An 18,724-nucleotide genomic window follows, 5' to 3' on the forward strand; every position below is an offset into this window, starting at 1 on the left:
TCATTCACGTGATTTTTCAACAAATGCTGCTCTTGACGAAATTCAAACATGGGATAAGTATTTAAACAAGCATACAAAGAGAGCAAAGTTTTTTTCATGTCTCCTGCTCCAAAAAGTAGCAATTGCAACACAATGTGCAGAGAGCTCTTCATTTCCTCATATTTTTTGATACTAGCCAACAGTAACTTTTTCAAAGCAAGGAATAAACTTCCTACTTATCACAACAACATAATATTCTAATCACAGGGAGTACTGAATTCACTCAACAGTACACTAAATTCTATTTAATATTTTTGCAAAAACTTTCTGCTGAACGAGAAAGAAAAGATGATTAAAGTCCCTTACCATTTTGTTGTGACAAAATTGCCAAGGTGCTAGCAGCTGCCTGAAACACTTCTTTTGAAGAGGAGTGCATCAGCATGGACAGCATCACTGCTCTGTCTATTGGGAACCTTTCAGAGAGAAACAAATCACTGCACATTGACTGTATTACAGCAGTTACTTCAGAACTGCAGTTCAGTTTCTTAAAGAGGCATTACATAACATAATGAAAATTTCAGGTGATTGCTCTTGGTCTCCAATATGTTTCCAGAGCAACAGCTGACAGAAAACCCTTTCTAACCTATGCAATTGTGTCTAGTCTGAGTGTCATTGAATTCCTTGGAACCATGATTTCCAAGGGACCTAAGGTCCAGAAGGGGTATGAACAGGCTTACAAAAATTGAGTGACCAAAATTTTAAGGAACTCTGAGAAACAGTTTAAGTAAAATGGAAATTTGTGTCTTATCCATGCCCAGTAGATTTTCCCTAATGAGGCAGCATTCCCTCTATAATGCTTTTTCATCTGTTTTGTGGGAAAATGAGCACTGCTTTTCTATGCCCCTTACATGCTATCTTAATCTTGTCTGTTTTCCCAATTCTTACATTCTTTATCCCTATTGCAACTGAAGACAAAATTCCTCATGAATTGTAAAAATTAGCTCTAACAGGCTGTGTTCTGACCCTTTAGGAAAACACTAGCAGATTTTCCTGAGTCAAGGTTAGCACACTTTGGAAGAAACTTTCCCAGGTGTGGTTGATCATCATGCATTTCATCTACTATAAAATTAAACATAATTGAAAAGTGAAACATCAAATAGCTTAACAACAGACACTCTTTTTTTTTCATTTCCAAAAATCCAGTTTAAGACAACACTGACTGATTATCTCCATCTCCAATCTTCTCATGAAGGTTGCGTTGATACAGAAACAGATTTTTCAAAGCCCAGCACGCAGCCTCCTAAATATAAACCAAAACAAAAAGATTAAGAAAATATACCTCTAGAAGATTAACAACATACGAAAAAACTTAAATAGTTTGACTGCTTTTCAGTTCACAAAAGAGGTACAAGGCACTTTATGTTCTATTTATGAAATATGTTCACTTTATGAAATAGAACAAAATGTACACAGTAATATTCTTTATAGCTTAGATAGGCCTGAGATACAAATGTGTGACAGTCTCATTATTTGATTTTCCTTTTGACATCTATTTTAGGACAAGATTAATTCTCCTGCTGATGGGTTGTTGGATACAGAAGAGGTACATAAACAACAATCTTTGCATGGCCAAAGTTTCATGTATAAGCCTCATCTTAACTACCTACATTTGATCTGAAAAAGTAAAACCTCTTAATACAAACAAAGAAAGGCAAGAAAGGTAAGATTTACTCTAAATCTAACCCAGACATTAAGGCCTTTTTTTTTGCCTGAGGATATAGATGAGAAAAGCATGTTTCTAAACATTTTATTCAATACATAATACGATCTTTTCATGTTCCCATCAGCCATAATTTCTCACCAGCACATCTGTATTTTTTCGGTGCAGTTCTAATGCTCTGTAACACGCTTCCAACCAGCAGAACTTTTCTTCCTCCTCCTCTTCTTTTCTTTCCTCTAAGTCCCGGTTTAAGAATATTGTTTCAGCTGGAAATATAAAATATTTACAATAAATTCTTACTGTGAAAACAAAACACCTCTGTCTTAACCTTTCTGTAGTCATGCAGGCACTCGCACTGGCAATGTGTGAAAATCAGTGGGAAGATAAGCCTTTTCTGAGAAGGGAGAAATCTTTTGCTATAAACTTTAAGACAGACTTGCAGACTTGAAAAATGTCTTCAAGGTTATAAAGGGAGTGAAAAACTAAAGTGCAGTGTAGTAAATGTCACAGAGTTACAGATCAATCTAGGCTTTGGCTCTGAAAAGACCTCTGCATGTACCTCTTTTTGTTGCATATTTATGTACAGAACACCACAGACATAAAATGTAACTGTGAATCATTTGCATGGAACCACTTATTACAGAGCCATCTACACTCTGAAGCAATGCTGTTTAAAACAAATGCAAACAGCAGTTGCTAAGAGAGAAATAGCTGAGAAAGTGCAACAGATTTTGAAAAATGAAATATTCTACCTGTGATTTTCAGCAATTAAGGGAAAGAAAGAGATACCAACACTGAGGCATAATATCTGAGGCATAATGGAATGTCTACTGGTATCTAATCTTTGCTATTTTGGGGCCTCTTAAACAGCATTTCTACTGACTTTTATATGGAACAATTACTAAAGGACAAAGAAGATCAGATTCTTAACTTTTTCCCACTAGCTAACTAATTTCTGTCTGAACTGTATTCAAGGAAAAGTTTACATCTTTTAATTGATTTCAGAACTCAAGCACAAGCACTGATTTGCTATCAACTGCCACAGTACAAGTACTGTCATACCTGGCAAACACAATGTCAAATCAGTGTTGTTATCACTGGAGACTTTATGTTAAGAAGGAATTATCCAAAATTTGTCTATGAATAAACAGTTTGCTCTGTTTGCTCTGTTCAGATCAGTCAACATAACTTACCAGCTCTGAACACAGTGCAGATGTTGGGCATATGACATGAACACAGACTTATCATAGTGAAACAGCAAACTGCAATCATGTAGGAAATCCAGCTTTGTTGAAGCTGTCCTGCCTGAGGCTTTTGTGTTAAAGAAATGGAGTTCGAAATTATAACAGGAAATTACTAGAGTGAAAAAAATTAACAAGTAGACAAAGATTTACTCACTTAGAAGAGCTAAACAACTGAGAGCTGCAGCTTGTAACTTTGCATTTTCAGGATATGTTGTAACAGCCTTCACAATGACTTCTGGAACCTTATGTAATACAAGGATATTGAAAAAATTTCCTGAAACCAGATAAGATATCAAATTAATACAAACATATATCTAGAGCTTTACATGCATTTAACATAAATTCCCCAGCACACAATGCACAAACTTTGGAACAAATGCTGTTTTTCTTACTACAGGGCTTGACATCAAAATTTTATTTGTGGAAAGAAGAGGTTAAGGATAAAAAATAGTTGGGATCTGCATTCTTTGTGGGCCTTTTTGAATTTTTTTTTACAAGAGGCAGAAGTTTAATGCAAAATGAAACACACACTGTCATCAACATAAGAAAAATACAATTGGTGTATCATTTGCAGACTTCCTGCCCGGAAGCAAATTCAGTCCTGGTCCTAAATTCCTGCAATGATTTGATTTATCCTCTGACACAAGTAATTTAACCCTAGTTTACTCTCTGGTTTGGCCCTCCTCATTAAATAAATCAAGGCCAGCATTACAAATATAGACTAGAGTCCTTCTGGAACAGAAGACGATAATAAATATATTTAAAGCATAACAATTATTCTAAGTTGTACAGCATTTTGTATTACAGGCTGAATAGGAGGGACTCTTCAAAAAACAAGCAAACCCAAATAACTTCCTTGTTTGGAAGTAATATGCAGAAAATAACAGACCATCAGTCTGTCAAATATGGTTTGATAGCTATGGCTTCTATTTTGATATTCAATTTCATTTAAATCTTGACAAGCAAAAATGAGAATTAGAGTAGTAATGCAAAAGATCAGTTGTGTGGTCATGTTATATCAGCATCCCTGTTTCTTAACATACTTTAATGGAAAAGGTATGTTTCTGTAAATGCATTACTTACCTAAAGAAATTAATAAACCTAGGCCATGTGATGAGTAGTTCTGTTGGACTTGGGCTGGCCAAACAGGTATAAGCCAGTTAAAATTCCAAAGACAGTCCAGGATAGCCATTACCAGATTAGCAAGAATGCATGATGTTGATTTTGGAAGCTAGTACATGCTAACTTTACCATTTCACTGCCAGTTAACATGGGTTCAGGAAGACAGCGTCCATCAGAATAATCTGGGAAACAACACTTTCAGACTATTTCCAGGAGCACCTAACAATTTTATATCTGTTCCCGGAATTGGGTGGTGCTGTGAACACCTCTTCCATAACTCTACTAAAGCAGCTCTTTATTAAGATGAAGGGCTCAAAGAAGAAATTGATCTTGTGGCTGCTTTTCTGCCCCTCTTTTTTGTTGGTCAGCAGAAACTCATGGCAAACATCTGATTGAAATCAGGCTGGTTGCACTCACAGCAAGATCAAGGCCTCTCAACCAAGCTGCTGTGCTCCCACAAGTGCTTGGTTTCCCTGCCTATCTTCAATTAGCCTTGCACAGCAAACTGTTCAAGGTCAGCATCACCTCTTGCCAAAAAAACCACTGCAATTACCACCTCAGCAGCCACATTTCCATAAAAATCTCATCTGGCTTTCTGAAGGGGAATGGGAAATTGCTCCAGGTTGCACTTAGGTCTGATCTGTATTTTCTACCAAATCTGCATGACGAAGTGGAAACATGGTGAAAGGATGGGACCAACTTTATTATGGGGAGTCATGCACTGGTACCAGCATCTGCAGTAGCCTCACACCACCACCTGCAAAAATTGGGAAGTCTAACTCTTGATGAAGAAGAACCAGCCATGGAGTGAGGGCTGCTCAGGCAGCTGCTCACAGTGGGCTTGCATGCAGCAGGGGGAACAATATATTTATTTTCATTTGAACTTCCTATTATGTGGTTCTTGGCAAGTGCTCAAATGGATTTTTTAGTCACAAGTGTGAGAACAGAGCTGCTAAGAGGCACAACTTTTTGCCACTGACATAATTTCTCTTGATGTGACACCAGCCCATTTTAGCACAGACAACTGAAGTACTTTTGCTCAAGTCAAGGCAAGTCCAGAACCCAGTGATTCATTCACTGCTGCAGCACAGGGGGACCCCAAGACAGGCATCATCACTGTCAGGAATGCAGCACAGGTCGCTGAAGATAAATGCACTGCAAGGAGGAAAGCTAGAGTTTTACAGAATACTTTTCAACTAATTCTGTAGTACCAGTTGTTTCTTACACATTCACCACTGGTACTTAAAAAAATGAAGTCTCTAAGTAATTTTCTTCTTTTCTATAGTAACTTTATACAGAATCAGACCTACTGATTTCCCATTCTCCTATTGTGCTTCTCACCCTTTTTTGTCTCATTGCTCCCCCCTAACTTGAGTCTTTTATGGCAGCTGCTCATTGTTACATTTACCACATAAGGACACCACATTGGCTGTGGTCAGGGTCACCATTAGACACAAGGATCCATGCACCACCCTGAGGATTACTGCAATAGCAGTTGCTGTCTGTAAACACTCCCAGTTAACTCCAACTCTTACATAGTCAGAGTAAGCTGACTTTACATAAACAACTTTGTGAACTTACCCAATGTAAGCTTGTGCAACAAACAGCAACTCACTTCCTGAACTGGTTCACTGCTGGGGAAACTTTTCATCATTTCCACTATAACATTGTAGCAGCGAACATTTCCCGACATGAGCACTTCAACATTGCTGGCTGAAGAAAGAAACAGAAACAAAAACTGCTTCTTAAAACAGAGGGGAAAAAAAGCTGACTGGATTCTAAATCAGACTTTAGCTAAATAGATTTATTTAGGGAACTGTGAATATACTGCAATTTTTACCTTGCATCTTGAAAGAAAGGTGGCTTTATTTCTTGATATGGTTATAAAATGATGATGCACATTTGGAAACTATTCATTAAAACAATGCTTTCTCACCTAGAGAATGGTAATTGACTGCTAGGATTTTTCTTCCTATCTAGCCAACGGTTTTCAATGTGCAGTCAAAATTCAGATTAACATTTCTGGTTTTTTCCCATTCTGTATCAGGCCACATAACAGAAACCTCCTCCCAAACTAATCTTAGGTAGCTTTTTTCTTAAATGTGAACAAGCTGTTTTATAAATACTATAGCAATGTTATAAATGGTGTTTCTAACATAAATGTGAACAAGCACACATTTTACAGTATTTCAGGAATATTCCCAGGGGCATAAAATTAAGAAAAAATTTAGAATTTTTTTCCTATAAAATTTATTCTGTAGTAATTTATTTGATTTAATCATGTATTTTTGAGTTTTCCTTCTTTTTTAGGGGGCAAGTTAGGAAGTTATTATTCTCATATGAATTAGTTCTACCGTAGACCTGTTGTTCAGTACCTGAGGGTACTGAAATTTTCATCTAATGTTCCTGCAATATTTTGAAAGCCATCGCACACCCTGTATTTCACAGAATTGCAGAAGATTGACATTGGAAGGAACAGCTAAAAGGTCGCTGTGTCCAACCCAAGTGTTCAAGCAGGGCTGCCTACAGCAGCTTGTCCAGATGGCTTCTGAGTATTTCCAAGGATAGAAACTTCACAGCCCCTCCAAGAAAACTGCGCCAGAGCTTGGTCACTCTCACCCTGTTTATGTTTTATTACTCAGGCCAGATACAGAAACCAATAGGACAATCATGTGACCCTGTACAAAGACAGAATGTATCCATTCCAACTGAGGACAGAGCGATCCTACATATAGTGATTTCAGGCAAAACAGCATCATAGTAGTTAAAACACAGTGTATGAAAGCATCCTTGTAGTATTTCTATCCAGGGTATGAGACAGAATATGAACCCAAGAAATCTTGGCCAAAATCCTGGCCCAAATGAATGAAAGGGAGTCCTGTCACCAGCTCCAAGGGAGTTTGCATTACTCTGCTGAGGTCTATAAATTTTCTTAATTGCTCTTTCAACAGCTTGGCTTCCCTGATTACAAAATAAGAGAAATATTCACAACTGTAGTATTAAAGATAATCACCCTTTTTAAAAGAGCAGCAAAGCTTTAAAATAATACATCTCTAAATACTAAATCATGACAATCTACTGGATGAAAAAACAAGCTCTGAATGGGAAGCATTTCTGAAACACTCTATTTGATAGTGAAGGAAGGAACCTTTCAAAATGCTTTAATAGGATAGCCATTTATCATGTCATTCTCAACTGAAAACACACATTCCACAAAATAGTATTGCATAATTCCACAGCAAGTTATGATTTCAAAGGTGATACTTATGAATATAGTAAAATAGTCAGATGATTCCAAAATTGATCACCACAGAGATGGCATAATGAAGTGCATGTCGAAATCTGCAAGATCCAAGCAATGGCACATCTGCAGCAAGTCACCATGTCCCAGGACAAGGTAGAGAAAAAGGTGGAACAGATCTCATTTAATCTTAACCACAAAAACTTGGTCATCCAGGTTCTCTCAACAACTGATGATGAGATCTGAGCACTCTGTATGGAGACTCATCCCAGCTGGTTTAGGGTTAGGTAAATTTCCTCTGGAGGTGACTGTTCCTCCCTACTAAATGAGCCCAAGCCTGGCTGGCTCCCTGTGCCTGCCATTCAGATGGGTAACATTCTGTGATCCACCACTCCACTCTGGAGGACAGTCAGCAGCAAAGCATTTTTCTCATGCCACAAATACTACTGAGATTAAAGAGTTCTTGTACACCCTTATCCTACAATTTCTTATAACCCAAGTGCAAGTATGTATTAATGAAAGAAGGCATAGTGAGGTACTCATTCAGAATAGAGACTTGAACTTCAGGTTAAGGGGAGACATTTGCTACTGGATAAGTTACAGCGTGTACCTAACACTGAGTTATCTTCTCCATAGTGGTCTCAAAGTAATATATCTTGTTGAGTTCTTGAGGGATGTCACCAACCAAGAGTATGAATACCAGCTTTGCACACTCATGTGCAAGTAGTCTCTGTTCTTCTGGCTGTTTTCAATCTTTTATATTAGAAATGAGAATATTAAATGCCTGCTTTAGAGCAGGTCTTTTTCATGCCTTCTCTTTGTATAACTATTTACTGTTTTGAAAAGGACTTAAAATCTGGCATCCTCCTCCTTAGACAACAGCAGTAACTTTTGGGCTAGGGTAAAATTATTTCTGACTCAAGGGATACTAAACTTTTTAAATTCTAACTGGAAGAGTAAGAATTTTAAGAAACAGGAACTAGATACCTTGGAGTTTGATGAAATGCAGGACACTTCAGTCTAGTTCTTGTTCAGTGGGCATTCATGGGGCTAGCACAGTTCCTATAGAGCCAGACAGGATGTGCAAGCGAGGTTTTGTAAGTAAACACACTTGCAGGAGGTACAACATTATGCACCTCATGAAAGACACAGAGAGCAGAACCCTGCCCTGTGCTTCCCCAAATTTGTCAGCAGGAAGCTGACAAAACCTGCCTCTGTGTCAACAAGATCAGATTGCTGTCAACAAATTGACCCAAATCATCACACACATTTGTCAGGACCTGATTTTCCATAGAACAGGGACTGCTGCTACTGGAAGACAAGAGCTAACAAAGACATTTTCCTCCAGTCTTACTGCACAACACCTGAGGACACTGTAAGACACCACATGCACAGTGCTACCAGTGCTCACCACTGCAGCCACCACTGAATGACCACAGCAGGTGTCTGAACTCAGATATTTTTCCCCAGGCCTGGCCATTGAATTTGTACAATTAGATTTTGCCAAGATATTCTTTACCTGTGACCCAAACTCATAGAAGATTTTTTTAGTCAATAAATGTATCTTATTTTTCAAGTAACAAAAGATGACAGGACAGGGTCTTGAAACTTAAGTCTCTACAACCATGATAAACATCTTTGCTACCGCTTAGTCCAAGTGGAAGTATCTTTCTGTTAGGAAGGATTTATGCTTCAATGGTTAAATATAAAAAATAGTCCATTTTAAAAAAAGGGTACTTCCCAAAGAAAACAGGAAGATGATTTGTCTGGCAACTCCCAACCAGTTCTCAATGATTTTCTGCAATCACACAAAGATTACTTTTTACACTTACAGAAAGCAAGAGCTGATGCATACTGTGGGAGAAAAGGAATTAAAAATAACTTCTAATACTTACGTGGACCAGCTAAGGAATGTAATGAATAAAGTGCAGGAAGGATCACCTCTTCTTTCTCTGGAAACTCTTTAAAAACTTTCAGTATGATCATATGATCTTTGCTTTCAACAAATTCAGTCAGCTGCTCTTCTGGAACTAAAATGAAAGGCAAGAGATACAGTATGTTTTGAGGAAATAATTCTTATCCTGATGCATCATGAGAAAAGACAACTGTTTTTATCAAGTTTCCTTGTATTTATTCTCTATGCTTCACAGAAAGTAAAGTACTGTCCATACACATAATCTTCCATGATTATGGCTTTTTAAACTAAAAACTGAGCTACTTTATAAACACCTTCTTCTAGCTTACACTTTATGTAATTGAGTTCTGACTTTTAAATGCTACCTTGTGAATCTGTATTTTAGAAGTCTTTTAGCCTTTTTCACAGAATGCTAGTCCAAATCAAGTTTCCACAGACAGTCCAAACCAAGACAGTTTACAAGTGAGGGAAAAGCTAAGCATACAATAGGAAAAAAAATTTAGGGAATGCCATTTTGCATACTCTGAATTGATTTAATTTTTCTTTTTCTTTTAATTTTTTTTATAATGGACTTTTTTTCCATAAAACCACATTTAATAAAATCCTACCTTAATGGCTTAAAGTTTTTTCCCTTCCTGGCCTCTGTTATTCACACTGACATAACTGTGTGGCTGTGCAATGACACAGGTAAGGGAACTGACCCAGGATGAGAAAGAGCACCTCTTAAATTTCACAAGCAGAATTGTTTTCTGAATCTTGTTAAAGATGAGGTTATGCAAAGATCCACATAACAAAAACTGACAAGGTGCCTCAGAGGTAGAGAAAACAAGGCAGGAGCATCCTAGGAACTTGTCACATTGGTGTTGCCATCAAGAAGAAGGTATGCAGGTCTGTACCTGCAGCTAGATCTGTGAAAATCTGGCACTTACAAAAAACATAAGAAGTTCAGACTGCTGTGGAGACTGAAGAGAAAATACAGTAGGGCAAAAGTATTTAGGGACAGGAAGAGGAAAAGGAACAGAGAAGATAATTCCAAGCACACGTGTGAGAGAAAGACTTAAAAAATCAAGAGAGAATGGTGCCAAAAAGAGCCAATCTGAAGAACTGAAGATTATCTTTGAAGCAGAGGAGTACAGCAGAGTGATAGCATTTCTCAATATTCATTTTGAATCAAGAAACTCAATTCAAAGCAAGGGGACTACAACAAGGGGACTTCTGGCTGTAACCTGCACAATTCCTGAGGTTTCTGCAAAAATTCAATACATGGTGAGTTCATTTTTCAGAATAAATGGGAATATTGTATTGACACATGATCACTTTTTAGCATTGACAGGGTAAAAAGCAGAAAAAAAGTATTTTTCTAAAGTACAAACATTTTGTTTGATTTTAGAACTGTTCACATTACTAAAATTTACCAGTCTTAAATACACAATCCTGTTTTTAAGAATTAAAATCAAATGGCACTTTTCTTTATTGCAGTTACTGACTAACATTAAATCCCATCTTTTCAGTTAATTTTGGACTTAGAAATGAAGGGACATTTTTATTTTTTAAAAGATGTCATATTCATTGCTCTAATTTATAGAATTTGTGAAATTTCTTGGAAAGTCTGCTTTGTGATAGCTCATTTAAGAACAGCCATAATTCACAAACCAATCTGGAATGCATAAATTCATTTATTGCCTTTAAATTAAAATCTGTAATCCCTCCCAATCTATACATTTTTCTAACATCATAAAATACCTTTCTCAAAAAGTTTGTGTAACGCTTTACATCCATGCTGCTGGATCTCTTCATTTTTAGGGAAGGTGTGCATGGCATTAAACACCAAGGAAAACACATCCACCTCTTCTTCCAAGAGCAGGAAAGCAATTATGTCTGAACAGCAGAAGAGATTACATATTGCACTAATTATTTCTCAATATTTTCATTGAAACACCATAAAATCCAAAATTCTTTAATATTGTCCTTAAAGCTTACTCTGACAGTTCAAATCCAGTTTTGTGTAACTCATGACAAAGATTTCTCTTAAGGCAGTATTTTACAATAGTACTGATGTTCTAAAACTTTACCACCTATAGACAGTTCATACCTACCTGGTTAAAAAAAGGTTCAAAATAGTACTCTTATTATTTTGTATACAAGTACAAATGACAAGTGACTTCATGGAGTAAAACAGAGAAAAAAGTCCAGTCTGCCATGGACAATCACACACTTCAAATCAGCTCTGTGTTTTAAAGGCTTAGATGAAATAGGAAGGTAAAGTACACAATACCTGACATGAGGAGTAGATTTAATGCTTTTAGTCCTATAACTGAAAGATTTACATTTCCTTTGTGGACTGTAAGCATTTTAAGAATCTGCCTAAAAATTAAAGACAAAAAAAAAAAAGGAAAAAGAGTTATAGCTAAAGAAATACTGATACAATTTTTTATCAAACATTTACTTTGAAAACAGAAGTAGTTATAAAAATCAGCAAAACATTAAAAAGCTCTCAAATAATTTTTAAAAAAACTTTTATTTCAGTTTATATTTTTTCAAGTTACTGATGAAGTAATATTAGAACTTCAACTATTATCATAGTTCATTAAAATACTGATGTATAACTCATCCAATTTACTTTTTAGTCAGTTATATGAATTAATTCTGCAGGGACATTTAGGAGGTGGTTACCCTGCAGAGCACCAGTCTGAGTGCAGATTATTAGAGTGCTCTCTAATATTCACTACAGACTGATGACAGCACAGCACTGCTCTGCCTGCAGCAAGAGCTCAGTTACACTGAACAACCAAGGCAGCAGCTTCCCAGCTGAAGAACTTGAACAGCATCTTGATGCATTCTATCCTATGTTTCAGCCCTACAGCACTTACATGATGCTGGACAAACCACTAAAAAGAAACATTTCCTAGACTGCCAGTTGCACTCTGTGTACCTTCTGTAATCTGCTCTGACTTGTTAAACAGAGAGCCAAACAATGCCAAGTACTGTAAAATTCAGGTCATGTATCAAACTGGGCACAGAACAATCAGTAGATATTTTCAACATACTTTACTCAAATAACAATCTGTAAAATAATGACTAAAAATCTGTAACACCTCTTAAAAAATAAATTAAAAGCATTGATATCACACTAAATGAAGCCTATATCAAAATCAGGGGCAGGGGGGAACTGTAATTAAAAACTAAATTAAAAGGTATAGACTTACACACAAAAATCTAAAGAAACTTTTTTTTTTTACTTTTCCTTATTTTAGAGAGCTTGATTCAGCAATTTTACTAATATTCAAATGTGAATCTTTGCATATATAATATCTAATATTAAAAATAGACTATGCAGTAGTTTGTAATACTTCAGTTGATATTCTTGACCTGTCTTGAAAAACATAAGCAGCAGTTGAAGTTTCATCCAAATTTCATACTCCAGCTCTGGCAGTGATGTTGTTTGCCTTGCTGAAGTCTAAATTTCTAAGGGGGAATGAATCACTGTTTTCCCTTCATACTATGATGCTGCCAGTTTCCTCTGTTGTAGCACTAGTGTTGTAGCTATGATGACCAAAGTAGACATGGGAGGCAAAATCTGATGAGAGGTATAACATCAGTTACAGGCATAACATCCATTTTCCAAATTTACTTTCAGAAAATTCCCTCCCATGTATCCTCCCATTTCAAATATAACCTAGAAGGATGTAAACCTTTCTAAATTTTTTCTGCTGTAGGAAAAGTTCCACATAAGAGATTACAAAGCATCTCAAGAAGTCTATTTAAGCTAATGGAAAGAAGGCAAATACACTGAAGGAAATTCTCTTTCTTTCACAGTGACAGCAACTATTTAATTATTCATTACACTGTCTGTCAAAAACACCTAAATCAATAGCAAACTACCATTTGTAAACATAACTGTGGTGAAGTCAAGTTGGATCATAGCTGAAAGACAAAAGAAAGAAATGCTTTTTCTAGTTTAATACTCCCATTCTCCCAAAATAACTACACACACAAAAGGGAAAATCTCCTGATAAAAAAATGACCTTTTCTTCTCTATTGTAACTATTTCCTGCCTTGCTGTAAACAGCATGTATTGGTTATGGTGTTGATTCCCACAGTCCAAACCATGCTCAAGGAACATGAGACATAATTTAGCTGGCTTGTTCTGCCTTTGGCACTAACAGAAATGCCTGGGTCCACTCCCCCACTCAGCCTCTCCACAGCAAGGAAAACTGTCAACATGTCAGACAGGGATACACAGTTGGCTAAAATGATGGTACTGAGAAAGAATCATGTACAGCAGTGCTATCATCAGATCTTCAGTGAAGTTTGAGTTTGAAACGGATGCTTTGTTAACTGCACACACTGTGTGGGTGCTGAGGAGGCTGTAGGAAAGATCAGTCCCAGAAAGTAATTTTTCTGGGACCTGAGAATGAGCAGAGTATCTCCAGCTCTCAGGATAACTTTCAGTCAATTAACAAGCCAAAGAAATTGTAGTCAGCATGTGCAGCTTCAGCTCAGTTATTTCTTGCTCATGAAAAACAACCCAAATCACTTTTGCAAATGCACCAAAAAAGCTGATGTAATAACTTTATATATTTCATTGCACATATATGATGCCAAAATGACCAAGCATTCTGGCAGACTCTGCATACAAAATACTTACTGGTGAACACCCAGTACTTCCCAGTCCTTCCCAACATCCTTAGGAGCTATGTTTTGTAGAGTACTTGGACAAATTTCTATTAATTTACAAAGAAGTGACCAGCCCATCTGTAAAATAAAAATGCAGCTATTTTAGAATAAATATTCTGCTTGGAACTTCTACATTGTATTCTAATATCCTTAGCTTTTGCAAGACAGCTGTTCTGTTACCTAGCTAAATCAGTAAGGGAAAACTAATTAACACAAAACAAATGGCATGGAAAGTTAAAAGAGGGAAGTAAAACATATGCTAATGATTCTGATTGCATTGCTTGCAGGAACACATCACTCTCAATCTGCTTCAGCACTGCTTGAGGATAAAGGGCATACAGTTAAATGAGTTGCTGACAGACAGAAAGATATGATGTGATGTGATCCATAGCATTTTATCATTGGTCAGGGAAAACCCCTGCACGACTTCAGGTGTATTTTAATAAAAAATGTGTGTTTTCGTAAGAACTTGCAATTTAATTGCAAATTGTAAGGATAAAGTATAGGTTTTTAAAGGCATTCAATCCTTTAAATGGGGATGAGATGCATAAACAATTACTACACATTTCATATTCTTGCCATCAACCCTCAGTAGTGTGTGCTTTCAAACTGTAATGAAGGCAGTAGAAGTTTTAAGATCATAAGCAGTGAAAGACAACTAAACCCAATGTATTTGTTCTTAATATCTACCTATTTCATCCAATGCAAATTCTTTGACTTTCAAATATCTGTAAATAATGCCAAAAGCTAAAAATGCTCCTCTTTGATCTTCTGTATTGGAGAAATCTGCTCTCCTATGAATTTTTACAGGCTCATATGACTGAATAGGCTGCAGTGAGGAAGCACTAAGCAAAATCTGTACAAAGAAACAACTGATGAAAGAAAATCCCTCTGTATTGAAAGAAAAGTAGTGAACTGTGAAATGTCAAAAGTCAAGATGAGGCAGATTTTACAGAAAGGAATTTGAATAAGGCATGTGAGTTTCCTTGAGCCTATAAGTAAATAAAAAGGTGGAAGCAGGCCTCTGTGCTTTAAGAATAGAGTCAAGGCAGAAGATAATATGTCACAAAGACTCTATACAAAACTGGATCACTTTTTCACAGAAGAGTTATATAAAGCAAAGAGGTCAAGATGGGACAGGCAACAACAGGAATGTAAATGGCTACCTCCAAAGAGTTTAACTGCAAAGTTCATATAAAGTGCACAATCCCTAACCCTGCAATCAGTAAGATTAGAGACATGGAATTACAAGCCTGGTAGTGTAGAGTCACCCACAGGAACAGCATAAGCTTGAATTTAGAGATCTTTCCTGACAGCTTTGTAGAGTGTGCAAAGGTGAGGCAGCTCCCTGGGGACCAGAATTCCACTTTTGTCTTTCACATACTTGGTTGCAGTGTTAGCACAGCCCAAATCTGCAGTACTTTTGTTTCTGTTTCAGTTGAGATTTGAAGAAACAAACATTTTAAGCCAAATACAACCTCAATGTTTGCAGACTGAGCTTGACTATGAGCCAGTTTCCATACATTTTTCCTTGGACAGCAAGCTGCCCTCCATGAGACTACAAATCACTTACTGTGGACATTCAGAGTGGTCTGTATAACTGAGTCCTAACTAACTGCAGGTACAAAATGTAGGTCTTAGTAACCATCGGTCCAAGATGAAGATATAAAATTCCTTAATTTTCCATATTGCAAGCAAAACAGAGTTTATTGGTGACAGTCAATCAGGTACAAATTTCAAAAACTTTGTAGAGGTAACTATCAATTGATAAATTGCTTATTCCTTAGAAAACATTTTATTTTTCAAGTCCCACTTTATAAGAGCATGCTAATTGTTCCCATAAAATTTAAAATCTGATGAAAACTTGCTTAATAACTTTAGGAAATTCCTTTCTGTATTAACTGTTTCTGATGAATTTTATATTCCCATTGAATATTTTTATTTGGATTGTCAGGACTCCAAGTATTGACAACATTTGTCAGAACTGTGGATCCAGAGAAGACCAATGGAAACATCTGACCTGCTGATATGTGGTCTATTTTACAACATTAAAATCACAACCTGAGGTAACAGAGCTTTTTAGCTGTTTGAGGATTAACTAAGAAAGCAAGGGTCTTTTAAAAAACAGAAACCCTAAAGGTTACAAGGAAGGGAAATAAAGCAAAAGAAGATGTCCTTATAAAGACTTAAACAGGTCCTTATGTACAGAAACAGTTGGTAGCAGCAATGAGACTCATTATTTTTAAATCTGACCCTTTTTGTTGTTAGCATGCAATTAATTTATATTACATTGGGTACCACCCATGTAAGAGAATAAAGCACTGCTGACTGCTCTTTACTCAAGTGCACTCATATTTTGCTCTAGAGTTTCTAAGCTGCTCCAATCATTGCCAGAGAAACTGCAGAAAACTATCCTATTTACTTAAAGATATATATTTTACTTACAGGAGCTACTGGCTTTCCACACCAGTATCTTCCTGTTGCTGAAGGAGCTTGCAGGGTTTATGCCTGCAGTCTGACCTGGGCCAGACTTGCAATATTGATGTACTAAATTAACCCTGTACAAGTTAGTGGAACAGCATCCAGGGTTCCAACATCAACCCACAATGCTTTGTAACCTGTTAAGGAGGGGAGTGAAGAAAATTCTCACTTCAGGTATGTCTCTGACTGTGTTTATTCTCTTGTGTGAGTCTATTTTTTTTAAATACCAAAAGTAAAAGAAGGATGATTAATTATTCATTCAATAAAATATCATTAGAAGTGCAAAGAGACTGCACTGAAATCAGGACCTCATTACTTCACCACTGCTGTAAAGTGAGAATTTATTCACAAAGATTACAAAGAAATAGCAGTGAATGAAGCAAGAAGACAGAGATCTACTTACATAGTGTTAATGTTTGTAAACATCAGAACTGAATGTGAAAGAAGAGCTGCCCAAGACATTTTATGAGGAATGGGATTTGAGCTTTGCACTGGCTATGAATTTCCCACTGCAACACAACATAGTAATGCAAAGGAGGTCCAGAACTTCTGAACTGAAACACTGTATGACTGCAAATGTAGGCAGGTAGAAGATTAAAATTAATTTTAAAATTATTCATTAGAATAAAGTATTTTAAGAGAGTTAAAATGAAAGTTAATCAGTGTCTTCTTTATGCAATTATGAGAGTCTTGTGCTATCATTTCACATCTACTTCTTGTTATGATTGATGTTTTACTTCCAAGTTTAGGCTTCTGGGCAGAGGTTTTCTAAACTAATGAGCTTTATCTTGAAAAAAACTGCAGCTTCATATTCATACTGCTTAACAATTAAAAAAAAGCATCAAGTGAGTTGCACAGAAATCTGGAGCTTATAAACATCCTCTATGCATAGTATAGTCAGATATTAATATATGCCTGCCAGGAAGAAGCTGGTTTGTTTGACAAGTCTGGCAGCTGTACCATAAGTATAACATCAAATTGTCCAAGTGCCACACCTAGTCCAAATGGGCCAATGTTAAATTACAGGAGCAGGTAGGCAGAACCTTAAATTGCAGAACTTACTCTTAGCTAAAATATTCCCTCCCGCCTTTAAAAACGTGTGCTAGCACAAGTCTCAAGGACATGGCTACATATATACAAATTCAGAGAATAAAATCATGCTTTGCAGAAGTTTGTCTAACCATGGCAAGATTCAATATGCACACGTCAAAATTATATTAGATAACACTGGTAATTTAGAACCCTACATTACACAGCATTCACATGGCTTAATTCTTATTTCCTATTTCGCCTCCTTCTGCCGGTAAAAACAGAGACGCAGCCAGTGGCGTCTGCAATAAGTTGGAACGCTTGGTCCCTTTAAATGCCAGCGGTGACAGCCGCCCTTCTACAGCTCAGAGCACTTCACGAAGCGGCCCAGGAGACACACGGCAAGATAAGGAGAAATCAACAAGCGGAACAAGAACTTTTATCCCGGGAAGGGCCCGGCGCTCGCTCATCCCGCGGAGCGCAGCCGGAGCGGGGCAGCGGCCCCGGCCCCGGCCCCTGACCTGCTGCACGCCGGCCGCTCCCGGGTACAGATCCACCACCAGCAGCAGGGGCACGTGGACGTTTTTGCCGCTGAAGAGCCGGGGAGCTGTGAGGGGACAGAGAGCGACAGAGAGACCGCGTTAGCGACCGGCAGCGGGCGGGACGGGGCAAGGCAGGGCAGGGCAGGGCGCTCACCGCTCTGCCGGGCCGCCAGCTCCAGCAGGTCGCTCAGGGTCTGCACCAGCGTCTCCAGCCGCTTCCTCTCCTGGACGTTCTGGAGCCGGACGACCAGCTTCCTCAGGGCTTGTTCCTCCCCCGCCACCGCCTCTCCCTCCTCGGGGCCGCCGCTGGCCATGGCCGAGCCGCTGCCCTCGCTGTGCCCATCCGCCGGTCGGCGGGACGAGCGCAGGGCTGGGCTGGGCTGGGCGGTGCGGGCCCGTCCCGCTGCTGCAGCCCCGCAGTGCCGCCGCCCGGCCGCCGTCACCCGGCCCTGCCGAGCCGCCCCTGCCGCGGCCTCCGGCCCCTCCCACGGCGCCGCTCCATGGACACGGCCAAGGACCGGCCCCGCGGGCGGGCGGGCGGCCCCCGGTAACCTCTGGGAAACGCCCGAGGGCCCCGCGCAAGCGCCCGGCAAGCAGAACGGACCCGCGGGCAGCTCCCCCTCACAGTGATTGACGAGAGAGCCGCCCAATGGAGCTGCCGAGCCGGACCGGGTCCGCCCAGCAGCCCCGCGCTGTAAACACCGGCCGAGGGGCGCTGTGGAACGGGTGGGTTTGGTTTCTAGGTTGGGTGAGCTTTGGTGGGGGAAAGGATTT

General features: G+C 38.5%; 1 protein-coding gene across 1 annotated transcript in view; it reads right to left on the bottom strand.

Moving 5' to 3' along the window:
* Positions 1-18,450, bottom strand: part of LRRK2 (leucine rich repeat kinase 2) — a 61,867-nt gene extending 43,417 nt beyond the window's left edge. The window contains exons 1-11 of the mRNA XM_059472360.1: positions 18,105-18,450; positions 17,930-18,015; positions 13,870-13,976; positions 11,497-11,585; positions 10,965-11,099; positions 9,202-9,336; positions 5,647-5,778; positions 3,098-3,217; positions 1,841-1,965; positions 1,200-1,279; positions 346-452 (exon numbers count right to left, since the gene is read on the bottom strand). Coding sequence (XP_059328343.1) covers positions 346-452; positions 1,200-1,279; positions 1,841-1,965; positions 3,098-3,217; positions 5,647-5,778; positions 9,202-9,336; positions 10,965-11,099; positions 11,497-11,585; positions 13,870-13,976; positions 17,930-18,015; positions 18,105-18,264 — 1,276 coding nt within the window. The 5' untranslated portion in view covers positions 18,265-18,450. The remainder of the gene's footprint in view (positions 1-345; positions 453-1,199; positions 1,280-1,840; positions 1,966-3,097; positions 3,218-5,646; positions 5,779-9,201; positions 9,337-10,964; positions 11,100-11,496; positions 11,586-13,869; positions 13,977-17,929; positions 18,016-18,104) is intronic.
* Positions 18,451-18,724: the final 274 nt, after the last annotated feature.

The sequence above is a fragment of the Ammospiza nelsoni genome, chromosome 5, assembly GCF_027579445.1.
Source record: "Ammospiza nelsoni isolate bAmmNel1 chromosome 5, bAmmNel1.pri, whole genome shotgun sequence".
Taxonomy (NCBI): domain Eukaryota; kingdom Metazoa; phylum Chordata; class Aves; order Passeriformes; family Passerellidae; genus Ammospiza; species Ammospiza nelsoni.